Genomic DNA, 19,039 nt, shown 5'->3' on the forward strand with positions numbered 1-19,039 from the left:
ATGCGCAATATTTTATGTCCTATTATAATATATATATATATATATAACTTAAATTTCAAATAATAAATGCAAAATTGATAATTAGTCAATTTGGCTTGAAGTGAAGGGTAGTTGGTGGCCGCTAGTGCACAGTTTGCTTGTCTTGAGGTGGTAACCCTTGATAGAAAGGTTCTGATGTGGTAACCATCATTTAGCTTGAGGTGATAATGATCTTTAACTCTTGATAGGAAGGTTCTGATATAGGAACTATCATTATCCCACCTCAAAAACTATCTTTTTCGTTGTTTATTTTTGTTATAAGATTATTTTTATAGCATTTTGCTATATTCTTTGCATTCGAGAGTAATTATCACCTGTGATCCATTCGAGAGCAATAATCCACTGCACCGACGTGGATGCGAGGAAAGTGGACGCACGAAGTCTTACCTTTGAAAATACAAAGGTTCTCCGTGTGGGGCCGTTGACCATGGTGTCAATGGTCAACGTGACCACCTTATCTCTATGTTGAAAAAGAATAAACAAGTCAAAGATACCAGGAAAAATTAGTTCAGACATTTAGGTTCACAGACACCCAAGATTACAATCCTCCAGTTACTCCTACCACGAAGTTATATAACCATCAAGCTCCGCAGAATCCCAGAAAATTTACAGGCTTAGTTTATAGAAAGTGAGCAATCATCAACTCCAGCAGACAACAGCAATACAGAACCATCACACAACTGGTTTTACGATAATAGTCAAGAAGCAAATTGTTGCAGTGTTTCCCACAGGGGTAAACGGGTTGCCCTTGGATCGAGTATTCATATGAGATCGGCAACATTCATTGGCATTTCATCAATCTGAGTACTGTAGTACTGCTCGATATCTCTTAGTATACGGATGTCATCCTTGCGCACAAAGTTTATCGCCACACCCTACAAAACCCCATACATAACCATTTATTGGGGGGTAAAAACAAATCATTTTTCACTCAACCAAGGAAACTAGCTGAATTATACTGGTTGGAAGCATGAAAAATGAAGGCAGTGCCTTTTCTGATGAAGTCATCATGGTCCGAAACCTAGCTTCTCAGAAATTTAGCTAGGAAAATGTATTTGGTAACTAGGTATCTCGGGGAAGATCATTGGCATTGGTTGAGGTGGTGCCCTAGTTTGGTGATTCAGTTGGTTCATGGTTCTTTGAGAAGGTTTCTATTTTCTATATAACCAACCAAAAGGAGGCGGGAGGGAGAGAGAAGTAAAGACAAAGACACAGAGATCAAACTTTTCATAAAAAGTAATCTCACAAGAAAAAAAAACTTCTTACCTTGCGCCCAAAACGTCCTGAACGACCTATCCGATGTATGTAGAGTTCTCGGTTGTTTGGAAGGTCATAGTTTATTACCAACGATACCTGCCCATTGCAAAGAATATAAAAAATATTATTTGGAAGAGATTATGAGATTGCTGTAAAATAAAAATAAAAATCAAACTGTACTTTTTGAATTCCAGAAAAGGGGTATTATGGTGGACTCACATGTAATCAATCACACAGTTAACTACAATACTATGAAAAACTACTAAAAAGGTTTTCAGCACAAGATCTTGCCTGCTGGACATCAATCCCCCTTGCCCATACATCAGTAGTGATCAACACACGAGTAGCCCCCGACCTGAATTCTGCCATTATTGCATCTCGCTCTTTTTGGGGCATGTCGCCATGCATAGAAGATACTGTGAAGTTGTTACTGCGCATTTTCTCAGTCAACCAATCAACCTGCCAGAAACAATTAGCACCACAATCAATCTAATTTGCAAGTAATACAAAGGTACACCATAAATTATTGTAAGAAGACAAACAATGGAGCCTTGGTTAACTTCAAGAAAATAAATTTAAATCTAGTTTATCTCCAAAGAAAAATGTTTGTTCAATCTTGAGTAGACATCAGGAAAGTTTTATGATGATATATCAATATTTTGTTTCCACGAGAAACCTGATTGATGATATCTGTGTTGCTAGTAGTTGGGAAAAGAAGCACAGTTTACATGACTGTCAACGGTGGTACCCAAGAAACATGCTCAAACAATGTTTTTCAGGTAACTTCATTGTTTCCCTTTCCTTTTTTTTATCATCCAATAATCTATGTTGCATTGATTGATTAAAGATGCCTTCATTGATAGCTGAAAGCAGTGGATACCATATTATGTGCTCACGATATGCATACAGGCAATACTTCAACTATGACGAACTTGAAGGCTTTGGAAAGCTAAAATCAACATTCTGTACAAAGAATACAATGTTTTGCAACAACTATTCTTAACACTAGGCATGTTAAAAAGATTTTTAATAAAACCCTTCCAATACAGCTTTGGTTCCTAAAGCCTAGATTCATATCCCTCTATATGCAACCCAGGGAATATACACAACCGAAATCAGTGTTAATGTATGTATGAGTTTCTAATCCAAGTCATGGGCTGCCCAAGAAGATATCAATCTGTCTTCTAATATACAGCAATTGCAGTTATCCTAAGTACCTACCATGATTTTATTAAAATTGACATATCACTATTATTGATTGATAATGAGTTTTGTATGACTGCAGAACTAATGAAGAAAACATCACTTTGAACAAATTCATTGATAAGGATGCAGTGCTTCCCCAATAATTTGTAAAGTTCTTTTATCTATAACTATATATTTCTGATTTATTATCTACTTTTGAACTTAGACGCAACATACCCTGAAAGCCAGATGTGTCACGTTCTACCTATTTATTTAGCAACTTAAAGCATTTCATACTAATTTGCAGATTGTTTAAAAAGTTTTGGACTGTTCACTTGTTTATAATGTTGATTTTTCTTACATTAAATGAAGCACTCCCCTTTATTGGCTATCAGATTCAGAAAACCCAAAAAAATAAAGGCTAGAAATAGAGGAACAATAAACAGTTATAAGTAAACTAATTTTCATAAAAGAATGTTTGAAGGTAGTAAAAAAACTGGATGTGTTTTCAGTTGACAAGGCTGTTATTATAAGTTTCTTCCACTCAGCAGATACACTTTTTAGAGATGCCTTAAGTATATGGAGAAAAATGAGAATGCACTAGTATGTTAGTTTAAAAATTCAAACATTTTTTTGCACAAAAACAAAAGGTTAAAACATTTGTAACAGCTTGCTTCAAAATCAGGACCATACTGACTGCCTAAATCTAATGGTTTGTATATCACCTTTCTTTTTGTGTTGCAGAAAATAACAGCTTGAGTGATAGTAAGGGTGTCATAGAGATCACATAACGTATCAAATTTCCACTCCTCTCTCTCCACTGCAACAAAAAATTGCTTGATACCCTGGAGTGATAGCATGAAAAGGTTAGCAATCATAAAAGAATAAGATAAGATTTGATAATAAAATTCAGAAAATACTTTACCTCCAGTGTCAATTCATCACGCTTGACAAGAATTCTTATGGGATCTGTCATAAACTTGTTGGTGATCTCCAGAATTTCATGAGGAAGTGTTGCAGATATCAGAGCAACCTACAGAAATAAATCATATGTACCAATGACATGTAATATCATTTATGCTGTTGCACAAACAAAAGTAAGACTTTGTTACTAGGGCTTAAAAGTTGGAAGAACAAGATGGGGAAAAAAAATCCAAGACATCAAAAGTCTCCTTGACCACCAGAGTTCTAAGATTCCCAAATTACCTAAACCAAGAATGCCTAAAACAGCTTTCTAAATAAACTGTCATAATCCAGTGTACCAATATGTGATGGTTATAGTGACCTCAATCCCTCGCAGTTCTTGACCCTCACCTTCATTTTACCATAAACTCTTATTGAGATTATTACAGAAATATCTAAATAATTACCTAAAGAATGCAATAATCTAGTTGGATAAGTAGCGAAATCTATATATGAATGCAATTTAACCAAGATCTTATGCTATCATATGAGTGTCAACTTGGCCCTGACATATGCATCATGACCACATAGGCAGATCACCAGTTCACCATTTGATAGGCACAGTTGCTAAGATCAGAAGATCAGTGGCAGAGGACGCTTGATCCATCATCAATAATACTTGATTTCCTAAAAACCCTGCAATGATGCTTTGATGCATATTGGCTGTCTTCTCCAACGCCTTTAGAGTATTCATGTAGATCATATGGAATTCATCTTACATCTCTAGCTCAATGTAGTTGTTTCTCTGCCATGGAAAACTCATCTTGCAAAATTTCTTATATGTGTTCTTGATTTCGAGCTTTGAGGAAGCACTTGTAGGAACCCAAGAATTTCTTTCATATCCTGCGTCATTATCAAACTTTCCAATATGTCGCACATGTGCCAGAAAATGTGTTGGTCTACCATGGGATCAAAAAATACATATGGGGGTTGTAGATTGGAGTTCGATAGGATCAGCTAGAATGATAAAAAATGATTGGTACAGAGCGGATGACTGGGAAAGAATAGAGTAAGAAAATTCAAAGACAAGATAATAACCCGACTAATAGGCCGAAAAACAACTCACCTTGTGCTTATCATCTCACGAACAGAATACATGATTCAAAACTTCCAACCCCTAATCCTGCCCAGATGTCACTTTCATGACAAGTGTTTGATTTGGAAGATAATAGAGAGAGAAAGGAAGAACAGAAGAAGATGACACCACCAACAATCCCAAACGTAACTCAGATAGTATTCAAATCATTCCAATAACATATATTATGTATACCCTATGCTAATTAAGTGGAAGAAAGCTTTCCTTTTATAAAATCTTGTTCTTCAATAAAATATTATCCATTAGTAGCACATGTCAAAGAAAAGAAGGGAGAGAAGAAGATGGAATAAGAATGAGGAGAGGGAAGAATGAGAGAAGCACAAGGTGAAGGAGAGAAGGAGAAGGAAAAAACGAGGAGAACAAGAAAGAGGAGGCTGAGGAATTGGAAGACTTGCAGTCGACAATGAAAACAGTTGCCAACAGAAGGCAGAAGATTATATTAAAATTAAAAAAAAAAACAATTTTAAACCAGACTAGATGAAATCTCCCGGTTCGAGTGTTGGTTCCTGGTCTGACAGGTTTTTAAGATGCTGGTTACCTCTTTTATTGTGTATTTCAGATACTAACCCTCCTCTTCCACCCAGGTCTTCCTTGGACCACCTTAATTTCACTCTCCATATAAAACTCCATGAGGATAATCATGGAAATTGTTATTAGAACTCGAGATAACCCCAAGAATCAAATATTTGTGATGAAAGCTCACCTAGCAAGTTCGAGATTCCTATCTTATAGAGGCATGGAATTATTTGCTTGCACCAATTGAAGTAATAATTATACCCATGTAATAAAAGCTGATAATAGTGAACAAGGGCAAAGGAGATTCTGATTCTTGAACCAAACCTGAAGTTCAGGAGGAAGATATCTGTATACATCATATATCTGATCCTTAAAGCCTCTACTCAGCATTTCATCAGCTTCATCCTATACCAATAACACAATATTAGCTCAAAAGATCAAATAGATATTGCTTAGATAATTAAACTGATGACAACAAGGGGAAAACGAACAAGGATTAAAATTTTGATAGCTCTTGTTCGTAAGGTCCTCCTTTTGATCATGTCGCAGACTCTGCCAGGCGTCCCAGAAACGACATGAACACCATACTCCAGCTTTCTAATATCTTCCCCTATACTCTTCCCACCAATGCATGCATGGGCTTGCACATTTATGTATTCACCAATAGCCAATATCACCTTCTCAGTCTGGGCAGCAAGTTCTCTGGTAGGTGACAGAATAAGTGCCTGCACTCTGAAAAAGATATGCATGAACTTAAACAGATTAGTTTTAATAATGGTGAATCATGTGAATGCAGAATTTGTGTGTAAAAGCCTTAGGTATGACATGTATTTATTTTTAGGAACTATCTGATATGAATATTTTAATCAGAAATATTGCATTAAACCTCAATGGCGGGAAAAGATACATATATCGATCTCAAATAGTTGAGATATTATAAAACATATAAATGTCATAAATATCCCCATACATCATATAAGAAAAGATTTTCCAGGGTCACTTTTCCAAAGTTGCAACTATTAATTGCAAATATTCAATCTGCAGAAAATGTGATATCCAAGTAGGCTAATGATTTTGATCATTAAAATGTTTTTTGCATTGGCTCATTAATTGATGTTTATCCCTACCACATATCATCTTTCTTAAATATAAAGTATCTGTTACTAATGAAGTTTAGCCTTTGTTTCATGTTGATAGAATTAATAATCAATGCAGAGAAATGATGTGTTTTTTTCACAACATAGATAAGTGGATAGGCAAAAGTGAATCGCATTACGACATTTATTTATTCTGCAAGATATTATAAAGCCTGTTCATGCATAACATCGTTCGGTTAGAATCATGGCAAACGTTCTTACCGTGCAAGTTGGCCTGTGTTCCTTTTGGATTTTGCAATCAAGGATTTAAAGAGAGGCTTTTTCGCTTGGAGATCTTGCTAGACCTAGTATTATTATTCATCATGTTCAAAATTTGTTCTTTGTTCATCATCTCCATGACAAGGAGACTACCAGAACTCTTGCCATTTGAACCAAATCTGCAGACCCTTAATCCTACATTATATGCTTATCTATTATGTATGTTTTTATTTCTCTTAGTTGTTCCAGTCTCTATATTGTGAGAAATGCAACGTCACCATTTGGAGGTGTCATAAACTATCGATGAATTGATCCATACTACTGTTCTTGGTGTGTGACTGAATTCATCCATGATTGCTGCAGATTGTTATGAGCAGTTTGAGACGTGCTGAGGAGGAGCAACAGCAGTGGCAGCCACAAGGATGGAGCGAGGATGTCGATCGCAATCCGATGAGTGGGATGTATGACCCGAGCTGGGATTTGTGGGAGGAATGGATGGGTTGGGAGGGAGCTGGCACCAGAGATTACTCCTCCCACATCAACCCCTACATCTAATCAAACTCCTAATAAACTTCCTTCTGATACAGAAACATGCTTTCACTAGAATGTCGGAGACAAGTCACAAAACCTTCCTGATGTTTAATCTTTGTTGTTGGATTATTATATCCATTTGTATGTAATTAGTTAATTTAATAAATTGTTCTCCATTAATTTCATTGTTATCTCATATATTCTTTTATCTTTACTGCTTTGTATCCATATATACATTGTTTTGAAAAGTTAAATCCACAAATTTTATATTTTCCTAACATATTATATAAATGATTTCATAGATTTAAATAATGGCCGATTCCAATTTTTCATGTCAATTGTATTGCCCCTATACAATTCCAATCCTGGTTTTGAACTTCCAAACTATGATGTAGATCCAAGAATCATTTAAAGATTCTCGGAGCTACATCACAATTTGGAACTTGTAAAAATCTTTTAAGATGTGCTCATTAAAAACTAAGCTGACGAGATTTTTTTGACCTCTCCACCTTACATCCTCCTAATGCTAGGAAAGAAAATGCAGAACAGAGATTTAGAAGTCTTGGATAAACATACATCTGACTCCTTTCTCTATGATAGGACATTTGACTTGCAAAAATAAAATTCCTATTATTCAAACTTTTACATAGATTCTAAAAGAATTCAAGGACAATAAAAATGACTCTCTATAATAGCAAGTAGATGTCATTACCATTACCAAAACTTAATAAAGATCAGAGAGAAGGAAGAGACTCTGAAAGAGTGATCTGGTTAAACACCAGACCAAATATTGACTTAAAAAGTATAAAAATTAAATAAAAAAGTCTAGTCTTTTTCTTAGAAAACATGTTGAGCCGAATTGCATCAGTTGCCTTAATAATCCTTCAAAGTTCAAGCACCAATTTGTCATTCAGGATCTTTTTTCTGCATAAGCATGAATCTTCACCTTGATTTTAACTATTTGCCAACAAGAGTACAACCAAGAACTAAGCCAGATTGTAGCCAAATCTTATGGATTCAGGATAGTTAAGATTGATCCTGAGATGACAAGTCAATAAAACAAGACTGTGGTTTGGATTTTTTTAATGAATGATCTTTGTTCTCCTAGCACAAGCAAAATAAAAAAAAATCTTAAGATCCAGAAAAGGTAATATATTCCTTATCTTTCTTGTGATGCTTAATTTTGATTGCAACCGTTAGCGACCATCTAACAGAATAGTTCATGTTCTTTTCCTTCTTGTCAATTACTAGACAATCATGATTGTCCTATAAGCTTATCCTGCCTTACCTTTTGCCATAAGGCAAACGATATGGAAGATGGTCATTGTTTGACAGACAAAAGAACCTGCATTTGGAACTCCATTTTCTATAGTCTAAATGCTGCATTTAAACACTTGAGGAGGACGTATTTTCTAATCATTTAGATATATAGGTTGTTAAATGTAACTGTTTTGATCTGCCACTCCTATAATTTTTTCCCGCAAAAGATGCACTTGTACTAAGACAACTAGCAATTTTTCTATTAAATATGAGGATCCAATTAGATGTTCACAACATTGTCTTTTGTTATAAGATTCAAAAATTGGCCTAGATCAAATAATTCATCTACAATACCGAATTGATTAGGGTTTATTGGATTAGAATGAGCTGATACTACAAACTATGGCACAATGCAATTTGTATATAGTGAGGTGATCTGCTGAAAGACAAAGTTCTAAGCCATAATTTATTTGAAGAGACTAAATTATATTTATCCAGCACACAATCTTTTCTCATGCTATTCCTTCATCCAACCTAGCTCCTATACCCCTTTCAACCCCTATTTACTATTGCACTGCACGTGGAAAAAAAATGCAACAGCAAAATAACATATAATTTCAGCTTTAAAGAATCCACATTCCATCGATCCAGATTGAAGCTTGTTCTATTAATGCATCTCCAAACAATTAGGTTACACAAGAAATGGCGTTCATGCAACAATTTTCATTTGGGAAAAGAGAAAGTCGCTTGGTCTCTTGGTAGAAATCCAAACGTCCCTCAGCATGAAAAATCAATCATGTGCTGGTCAAATGCAAAAATATGTAACTGGGGAGCTCCAGTCATGTCTACACTCTACCAATTGTCAAACTGCTTTTACATCTAGCTTAACCCAAAAGAATAATACTCACAATTTGACATGATTGTCCAGCCTTCTCTAAAGTATGTTTGATAATTTTCCAAAGCAACCACTTATGCCATTAAAAAGGAAAAAGATGCAACTAACAATCCCGATGGACAATAGGTCATATAAGTTTCTGCAACCAATAATCCCAGCCATCAACCAAGCTTGAAAAAGTCGAAATCAAGTGTACAGTTCCCATTACATAAACCAAATATAAACTTAGCCTATAAACCTAACACAAACAAGAATGAGAAAGAAAAATTGACAACAATAAGGAAGGAAATCGAGGTAAACGAAAAAAAAGATACAAATCATACTCTCGCATGGAGGTATCGACCATCTGGCAGACGGACAGGGCGATCATAGAGGACTTCCCGGTACCGGACTGCGCCTGGGCGATGACGTCGCGGCCATTGATGATGGGAATCACAGCCCGCTGCTGGATCGCGGAGGGCTTCTCGAACCCGTAAGCGTAGATCCCGCGGAGGAGGTCGTCGCGGATGCCCATCTGGTCGAAGCTGGTGATGGCCTCCACCCCGGGGCTGGTCTCGAAGACGAGGTTCTCGTCGTCCATGGGGCGGCCTGGCGGCTGCCGGCTCCGAGGCACTGCGGTGCTGGCGGCGGCCATGTTGACGAACAAAGCAGGAGATCGAGGTGGTGTTTCGGAGGCGAGGCGAGGGAGCGACCGAGAGGGACGACTCGAACCCTAGAAACGTCACCTTTGGAGGCCTTTTTTCGAATTATCGACGAATATATATATATATATATATATATATTAGTTTTTTAAGGAAGCGATTGGGTTGGAGGCACAACTTACAGTTCTATGTAATGTTCAAAATCTGCTTCAATCGAGAAATAATGTAATCGATACTGTGTTACTATCGGTTGCGTCAATTATCATGTATATTTGAAAACTAGTTTCGAATCAAAATATATTTGAAAATATTACTTTCTATAGTGTTATTATGATAACCATCAATTTAATAAAAAATATGTATAATAGTAAACTCATGTTGATTAAATTTATTATATTAGTAATATTATGCATAATAATATTACATTATCTATTATGACTAAGAGAATGAAATAAAGTATATTCATATATTTATTTATGTAGACATACATAAAGGACTATATCAACTTTTGAAACTGAACAGCCTCGATTAATATAAAAAATAATTGGATCAAATAAAAGTAATTATTTGATAAGTGTGCATACACATCATGTTGCAACGCTGCCAAGCAAGGTAATCCGGAAGTATAGAGTCAAGTAAATACAGGGCAATTAATATCAATAAAAAGAGCATTTATTATCAAGATGAACAAATGCTAGTATTACAAATGAAACAAGCAGATCTTTATACACCCTAATTAAAATGAACAAAGTGGAACATCTAACAAAACTCATTTTAACACCATCCATGTCCGCCGTTTATTATCCTCTCGTGATGCTGTTTCAAGCGTTGAATTATTTCTTCCAGAGGAGATGAAACTTTATTGCCAAAATTGACAAAATCGTACCATGTAATCTTGTGATGATGAGATGTATGACTCTTGTTGAAGAACTGATGGGAAGTCGGTCTTCTTTATGATACAATGTTATGCTCATCCACACCAGTTCCAGGATTCATCAAGCAAGAATTGTCAATGGAAGATGAGCAATATTCAGCAAGAATTGTCAATGGTTGTCCTCCCTTTTCCCTCTCCACCAAAATTGGGATACTGTGATCAAACAAGAGGCAGGAGTATCTGGTGACTGTTGTTGCATTTGCTAACTAGAATAGAAAAGGTTTTCAAATGGTTATCAGAAATTATACAAATGTAATATGAACAAACAGCATGCTATGAACCCCAGCTGAGTGCAGTATGTTAAATGGATCTTTTCTCACCATTGTAATCCACTGAGTGGAAATGACAAGTCAAAATAATGTTGACTGAATTCCTTTTTTTTTTTTCTTAAAGGATCCTCTTATTGACTCCAATTGTGTATGTATTTTGCTTAAGTAGTCCGAAGCCTGAGCAAAACATGAAAGGATTGTGTTTTAGATCATAACCAATGTTCAACTTTGTTGAAGTTAATACTACAAATTTAATTGCACTAAATTTATTTCTTTTCGATACTCCAAATACTCAGATGAAACTTCTGAAAATAAATTCTAATCAATTACCTTCCGACTGTGCAAGGAAACAAAGTAAAGCCACACATTGCCATTCATTCACAGGGATTGAATGAGAATATAGACATGCCACAAGAGAACTTATCAAAATGAAGGTATTAGAGACATGTATCGAGAAGATGACATTTGTTAGTAGGATAAAACAGCAAGTATCAAATTTCTTGTCCTAGAAGATAAAGAAGATACAAGAAGTACGTACTAGTCCGAGCATGGATCGGTACACAAATCGCTCTAGTTTCAAGTGATTCAGTACTATTGTTCCCCCTATTTCTCACGACGTCATTGTCGTTGTTGTTGCCGTTGTTAATGGGCATCGCCTGCCCATTTACCTCTGTTCATCTCTCTAATACATATGCCTGCCTCGTCTCCACTTCTTCCTTCATCCTTCTCCACCTCCATCGCTTAATCTTCTTCCTCCACTACTTCCCCTTCTTCTTTCTTCCTCCATTGCCTCCCTTTCTTTCTTCATCTTACACCTTCCTCCTCCTTAGTTCCTCCATCGCGCCTTTCTCTTCTCCCTCTTTTTCTTCCTCTTCGAAACAACAATACATACTGACAACGAGACACCAATACTGACTGATATGTACCCGTCTGACCAGGTCTAACCAGATCATCGGAACGGGTACCGACAATCCTTGGCAACCTACAAATAGCAATTTAGGCATCTTCTACTCATAATCTATATGTAACATGGTAACTTGCAACTTATTTCCACTTTCCTAGTTTATTGAATCACAATAAGAAGATTTTAAAACATCACGATCATTAAGAACTATTTTTAACATACCAGAGTACTGAATGATAATTACTGAGCCCAACAGCTTCATTTGATATGCTGCTGCTGAAGTAGTTTTCTTGTCCCTTCCAAACACAAATTGTTTTAGGATGCCTAAGGCAGAAAAAACACCTCTGTGGCAATAAATAATTAATCAAAAGATGTATATAAACCGCAACAATTACAAAAAGAGAAGAATAAGCATCAAAGTTGTATTACTATTATCCACCTGTTGCAGTTTGAAGTGATGTCAAAGACAAAATGCAGCTTAAAAATGATAATGTAAGCCCTTCTAAGGATTGCCCCTTTGACAACACATGAAACTAAACTCCTGCATCATGTTACAAAACTTTCAGCAGGCTAGAACTTCAGGACAAATTTATAGGATCTACAAAATATTCAAAGATTCAATATGCTAACCAGATATGACTAAGCTACAAAGTTATTTTTATTTTGATCCACACTATATTTACCAAATTGCAGACATAAGACAGCAAGTATCTCATCATGAGAAAGACACATGGGCTATGCACCATATCTGTGATAATGGAAGCCTTTACCGACTTTATGGCTCTGTAGAACTTGTTATTTATGGATGTCTGTTTCTTTTTAATATGGGTCACCACCACACATTTCTAATTAAATTCTAAATATGCCCCCCTTTTACCCCACAAACATTCTAAACAGTCTGTCAGCAACCATGCCAAACCCATATTATCCCATTTTCAAGCTAAAAAGACAAAAAATTAAGCACAGTAAACAAACCTGAAAGGACTTTCAGGGCATGTTAGAACAAGGTCTGCAACTGATCCATTTTGGGAAACCATACTTCTCTGAGGTAACAGTTTGGAGCTGAGGTTTAATGCCATGTCCTGAATTAATAAACAAGGCATAAAGAGCACCAACTACCCACGAGAGTATCAAATACAGGATCTGGAGCAAAATTTGATACATTTGCGCAGGCTAAAACCAACCATTTTATTCCACATTTGAATCAATTGGTGATCTCCCACTCATCAACAAGATCAAAATTCTGTGGACGTGGGGCTGGTATGCTTCCTTGACCCCAACCTTTTTGCACTCTCTTTAGAAGTTTCATAGCTATTCCACTTCCATCATCTCTGCATATACAGGCATGATTACAAAACTGTTATGATAGATTCAGTAAACAGTTAAATTGAAGAATAACTGTCAGGAGACCTATGTAGTGATTTCTAGATTGGCCTACTAAATAGTAAATACACTTTCCTTGTTTCATAATTGAACTGTCATTTAAAGGAGAAGAAACCAAAACATGTAGATTGTCAAACCTTTTCATATTCACATGTGCCCAATAAAATTTGAAGTTCCTAGAAATTGCAAGCAAAAAGACGAAATAGAATATTTATACCTGTGTAGAAGATTGTGCCAATCGCTTCCAAGAGAAACCTCTTGCTCTTGCTTTTGCTTTTGATGTTTATTCTCTGAGTCACCATGTAGACGATCAGAAAAAGAAACCATGGATCCATCATGATGAGCTGCCATATCCATCATTTTCTCTGAAAGTTTATCAGCCTCTTGTTTGTTTCCCTTCTTCCCTAGAGCATCAATCACTGGCATAAATGTTGCAGGATCAAACACATAACCTTTAGCAATCATTGTATTGATTAAACTGTGCCCATCATCTATCCTGTCTTCCTTGCAAAGTTCTTCAATAAGACTTTTGTACGGAAAATGCTCCAGGGAAAACTCCTTTTCTAGAGCGATTTGAAGTAGTTCCTTAGCCTCTGATATCTTTCCATACATGAAACACTCGTTGCACATTAAGCTATAGAGCACTTCCTTTTGTCCACATGCAGTCAAAGCTCCATGAAACATGGCTCGAGCTGCATCAAAATCAGAAATCTTGCAGAAAGCCCGGATCAACATGCTGAAAGAAGTTATGTTAGGAAGAATGGAATTATGAAGCATCTCTTCTAGAAGTGAAGCAGCTTTATCTACCATTTCTCTATCACAGAGAGCATGGATTAGGTTATTATAAGTTCTAACATTTTTTGGGATTCCTTTTTCTTGCATTTCATTTATCAAGTCAAGTATTTCCTCTATTTGGTGTTTTTTACCCAAACCCCATATCAGTAAGTTGTATGTTCTTGTGCTTGGTCTGCATGCTTTTTTTTCCATGTCTCTTAGAACTTTAAAAGCTGATGACACCTTTCCCTGCTTACAAAATCCATGTACAAAAATGTCATAGATTATCGAATCCGGAGCAACATTCCTCCCCATCATTTCAAGTAATAATTTCCTAGCTTCATCTAACCTTCCAGCCTTGCACAAGTGATTAATCAAAATTGAATAAGTGATTAGACCAGGACAACATTTTTTCTTTTCATTTCTGTCGTCCACCAAACCGAGGAATGCATTTCCAAGTTCACCAAGGGCTGCACTTCCATGCTGCCACATGCTATTAACAATTTCAATTGCCTTGTCCAATTTTCCATTTTCACATAAACCATTTATGACAATATTGCATGTTACGATGCCTAAACCATATCCTTTTTTATTCATCTCTTGTAATAGTTTCTCTGCCTCCAAAATCCTCCCCTCTTTCCACAAGCTTTGCAATAAGATGTTGCAAGAAAAACTGTTGGGAAAACATCCACTACTAGTCATCTCATGAAGAATCTTGATGGCCCCTGATATATTCCTTCTCGTGCAGTACCAGTGGAGTAGACTGCTATAAGTTACTGGGTCCGGTGACGTTCCATTATTTTTCATCAAATTCATCACTGATCTAGCACTATAAATCATCCCTTCCTTACAAAGACCATCAATAAGAATGTTATAAGAGTATGAATTAGGTTCTATACCCTGTTGAACCATTTGTTCCAACAATTGTTGGGCCTCCAGCAGCCTTCCACACTTCACCAACCCTGACAGCCATATATTGTAACTCTGTAAACTTGTAAGGGATCCACCAACTTTCATCAACTCCACCAAGGCCCTGGCTTCCTCCAGCATGCCTCCCTTACAAAATCCATCCAACATCAGATTAAATGTAATCTGATTCGGCCTTGGCAAACCCAACACATTATCCTCCTGCATGTCTCTGAAAATCTGGTAAGCCTCCAATACCTTACCTGCCTTACAAAGAGCAGAAATCCTAGAATTAAAAGTGACAATATTAGGAAAAATACCATCTTTTCTCATCCGCTCAACCAACTTCTCAGCTTCACCAATGGACCCCTCCTTGCAAAAGCTAGAAATTAATGTATTATAGATCACTATGTTTGGTGAGCGCCCGAGTCTCTCCATCTCATCCAGAAGCTCCACCGCCCTGTGACTGAGCCCTGCTTTACAGTACCTGCAGATCAAGAACCCGAAGCTGAACTCATCTGGCTGGCAATTCTTTAATGGCATATTATCGAACAACAGCCGGGCTTCCTCGATACGGTCAGAGTCGCATAAGGAAAATATCAAAATATTGAACGTGTACGTCTCGGGGGGAACTCCAGCGAGAAGCATGTCTCTGTAGAGCACCTCGACGAGGTCGGCGCGATGGGCTCGGAGGGAGCAGTTGAGGAGGCAGTTGTAAAGTCGGGTGGAAGGAGGGTGGGAGGGGAATTGAGAACGGAGTGAGCGGAAGTGGGCGAGGGCGTCATCGAGGAGGCCAGCGGAGGCGGAGACGGAGACAAGGGCGGAGAGGGCAGTGCGAACAGCGGCCGGAGGGTGGCGAGGGAGGAGGATGAGGCGCCGAAGATGGTGAAGCTCGGGGAGCATGCGGGCGACGACGAGGAGGCGGGAGAGAGAGATAATGAGACGGAGGGGAGGGAGTGGCGCGGCGGGGGAGGAGAGGAGGTGCCTGAGGAGGCGCCACGCCAGGGCCGGGTTGCCGGCATTACGACGGAGGAGTTCGGCCGCTAGGGCGGACGAGTTCATCGAGGCCTCGAGGCGGACACGCCTCCCTCCATTTTGGGCCCTTTTAAAAGCATCTGCAGGAAGTAGCTTGACACACGCACCCATTGGCCTACCCAATTCTTACCAAGCCAGTTATAGTGCAACCCAATATTGTCAAAATCATTATAATGTAAATAAATTTATTTTTATTTTTGTGTACGATCTGTACAGATAAATATTAAAAGTTATCGTTGCCCAAAAATATTTTTATATTTTTAGCGTAGTAAGTGGGCCACGTGGGCCTACAATGAGGTCCATACGGCTTCCAATAACAAGGCAGGTACGTCGTTAGGTGAGTCCAACGACCTGATCATGAAGGATGTAAACGCTCTTCGTTCCTTAATTCTCAGCTGATCTATTTTTTTTTATAGTTTTTAATGATTTTTACAAGAGGAGATGGCTTTTTTTAATGTTTTGACCCAAATATCTCTAATAAAATTATTTTAAAAATGATTATTACATTTAATTGAACCATATATTATTATTTGCTTGTTTTCAAATTATCCATCACCTTCACTTGTCGCCTCCGCCTCCACTTCCATCGTCTTATCTCTTGGCTTCCTTCTCTTCACACTCAATTTTCGTCGTCACTCTCTCCCTCACTCATTCTCTTCTCTTTTTCTTTATATTTTTCCTTCTATTTCTCCTCCTCCTCCTCCTCCTCCTCATATTTTACTCGTTATGTTCTTTACTTAATTACACATGTTTAAAAAATATATTTTTATATAAGATTATCATAAATTTATCATAAAATCAAAATTATTTTACATATAAAAACTCAAGTTATAGTTCACAAAAAATATATTAATTTCTATACAAAATTATTCTAAATTATCCAAAAGAAGCTATTACAAGTAAGCTAAACTCGGGTTATACTTGAGTTACACTCGACATGTTAATAAATATATTAATTTATATCAAATTAATCCTAAATTCATTATAAAACTAATCACAAAACCTTAATTTTTATTTTATATTTCATATATTATTTTAATTACACTCAATATTGAAATAAGTTAAAGTTGATTACCTAACTCATTTTAAAACTAATATTTTTTATTGTAGATATGTTTAAGATAATTATTATCAAATTTTAAGAATTCTACTAAAATAATAATTCTAACCAAAATTATTTATTTTTTATTTTATGATAAATTTAGAATAAATTTATATAAAAATTAATATATTCTTAATAGATCTCCCGTGTAACTCAATGGTATTTTGATTATAACCTGAGTATAACTTGAATGTAAAGAATATGGATCGACTTGATTTGAAGGGATCTGACCAAGGGCATTAATTGTGATTTTTGAAAAAAAAAACCTCTTATAAAAATCAAAATTTGAGCCTCATTCTTATAATTCATAATTTTTTAAATAATAAATTATATTTTACTATTCATAACCCATCTAGATTTATTTTTTTATTTTTTCATATCTTTTGGGTTAATGCAAGATATGAAAGTACTTAAGAGAAGGAAGAGCAGGAGAAAAAGAAGAAAAGAAAAAAAAAAAAGGTTATAGGTAAAGAGGGAAAAGATTTTATTATAATTAAGTTATAGATTGAAGATAGATATGTTTGGAATAAATTAGAAATATTTAAAAATCTTAATATGAGGTTGTAAATAAATAACAACAAAAAAAAGAAAGAGGATTGTAAATAATCTCTTTTCAGTGGTTGCTATTAGTTGCCCATACAATAATAGCTTTCCTCTATGGCTACCATTTTGAATATGCATTATGATGTTTTATATTAAACTCAATATATATTAATATTTTTTTATTATTAATTGAAGTTAAATTATGTGTGGTGCTTATTGGAAGTTGTTATTTATTTACATTTTTGGGATTGTTATTAACTCGCTATTTAAATGATCTACATTTACCTTCAATACTAATTAGTGATAACTACCCAACAATCATAAGTTTAACATCACTCCTCTCCCAAACTTGTCCTATACTTATTTACCCTTCAATATATTTCTTTGTTTGATAGAAAATCCAAATACTAGACTTAATGTCTATCTTTGGTTGCATGAATCTTTTATCTGTCTTTCAAATTTAAAATATTAGACTAAAAAAAAGATACATTTTTTATTTTAAATATTTTTTACTCTCTATTTTTATTTTTTTTCCCATGTTTCAAAAATAACAAAGGTATATTAAATGAACACTATTGAATCAACCAAAAAATTAAGCAAGTTCAAAATAAATAATAACAAGTAAATTAAATAATATTAATATATAAATAAAAATTAATATTAAAATTATATATTTAAAAATATTATAAAAATAATAACATTATGGCAAAAGAATGACACAATTGCAACTTTATATTTTCAGCTTAAATTAATCAAAAATAAAAAAATATAATATTTAAGAGTTGAATTGATCAGGATTAGATATTCTAATTACTAAAAAAAAGAAAAATTAATCAATCAGGGCTTCATTCAATGTTAAAACTATAATATTTTTTATTATAATAAACCTAAGTTATTTGAGGTTTTGTTCAAAAATAGTGTAACTCACATCCCATGCTCTTAAAAAATTTTGTAAGTTATTTATAAGGTTTTTCTAAAAATTTAAAAATTATGAAAAAGATGTGATATAAGTTATACTATTTTTTAATAGGGTTGCAATGTTTTTAAATAGGGCAAGAAAAATGTAATATAAATTTTAAAATAGTGTAAATAAGGTCATCCAAAAATACCAAAAATATTATGAAACTCTAAAAATATCCATTACAACCCCATCAAAAAGCAATTTAGATTAATTAAACTATCAAAAGTTTGGATTTTTTTTTTATTTTTGGTTAATTTAAGCTAAAATTAAAAGGTTGTAATTATACCATTCTTTTGTCATATTTTTATAGTATATATATATATATTTGTAACTTTTATATTTTCACTTTTACTAATATATATTATTTAATTTATTTATTATTCTTTATTTTGGACCGATTAAATCTTAGGTTGATTCGATATATTAGATTTATTCAATATAATGAGTTTGAAAAAGAAGTTGTTGATGCCGTACTTTTGTTATTTTTTGA

At 35.2% G+C, this 19,039-nt stretch overlaps 2 protein-coding genes across 8 annotated transcripts; both read right to left on the reverse strand.

Annotated features, from left to right (window-relative positions):
- Positions 1 to 530: 530 nt before the first annotated feature.
- LOC135649931 (eukaryotic initiation factor 4A-III homolog B) lies at positions 531 to 9,841 on the reverse strand. The gene is made up of 8 exons (XM_065168909.1): positions 9,421 to 9,841; positions 5,548 to 5,788; positions 5,381 to 5,461; positions 3,407 to 3,514; positions 3,207 to 3,326; positions 1,588 to 1,755; positions 1,306 to 1,392; positions 531 to 914 (listed from the first exon to the last, which is right to left on the reverse strand). Exons 1-8 carry the CDS (start codon positions 9,729 to 9,731, stop codon positions 801 to 803), a joined length of 1,230 nt encoding a protein of 409 aa, XP_065024981.1. The 5' UTR covers positions 9,732 to 9,841; the 3' UTR covers positions 531 to 800.
- Positions 9,842 to 10,368: 527 nt separating this feature from the next.
- LOC135649163 (pentatricopeptide repeat-containing protein At2g17140-like) lies at positions 10,369 to 15,985 on the reverse strand. Of its 7 annotated transcripts, none has more exons than XM_065167296.1 (6): positions 13,446 to 15,985; positions 12,821 to 13,176; positions 12,285 to 12,386; positions 12,068 to 12,189; positions 10,993 to 11,923; positions 10,369 to 10,878 (listed from the first exon to the last, which is right to left on the reverse strand). In XM_065167296.1, exons 1-2 carry the CDS (start codon positions 15,968 to 15,970, stop codon positions 13,050 to 13,052), a joined length of 2,652 nt encoding a protein of 883 aa, XP_065023368.1. In that variant the 5' UTR covers positions 15,971 to 15,985; the 3' UTR covers positions 10,369 to 10,878; positions 10,993 to 11,923; positions 12,068 to 12,189; positions 12,285 to 12,386; positions 12,821 to 13,049. The 7 variants fall into 7 exon arrangements, with proteins under 7 accessions (XP_065023368.1, XP_065023366.1, XP_065023365.1 ...); XM_065167298.1 differs by having other exon boundaries at positions 10,371 to 10,825; positions 10,993 to 11,118; XM_065167294.1 differs by having other exon boundaries at positions 10,369 to 10,825; positions 10,993 to 12,189.
- Positions 15,986 to 19,039: the final 3,054 nt, after the last annotated feature.

Source organism: Musa acuminata, chromosome BXJ3-9 (genome assembly GCF_036884655.1).
Source record: "Musa acuminata AAA Group cultivar baxijiao chromosome BXJ3-9, Cavendish_Baxijiao_AAA, whole genome shotgun sequence".
Lineage (NCBI taxonomy): Eukaryota > Viridiplantae > Streptophyta > Magnoliopsida > Zingiberales > Musaceae > Musa > Musa acuminata.

Coding starts and splice junctions, on each gene's coding strand:
- LOC135649163 (XM_065167295.1), bottom strand. CDS start 15,970: ATGAACTCGTCCGCCCTAGCGGCCGAACTCCTCCGTCGTAATGCCGGC. Junction 13,177..13,445: donor TGGCACAATCTTCTACACAG/GTATAAATATTC, acceptor CTGTATATGCAG/AGATGATGGAAGTGGAATAG.
- LOC135649931 (XM_065168909.1), bottom strand. CDS start 9,731: ATGGCCGCCGCCAGCACCGCAGTGCCTCGGAGCCGGCAGCCGCCAGGC. Junction 5,462..5,547: donor CTATCAAAATTTTAATCCTT/GTTCGTTTTCCC, acceptor TTATTGGTATAG/GATGAAGCTGATGAAATGCT. Junction 3,515..5,380: donor ATCTTCCTCCTGAACTTCAG/GTTTGGTTCAAG, acceptor TTATTTCTGTAG/GTTGCTCTGATATCTGCAAC.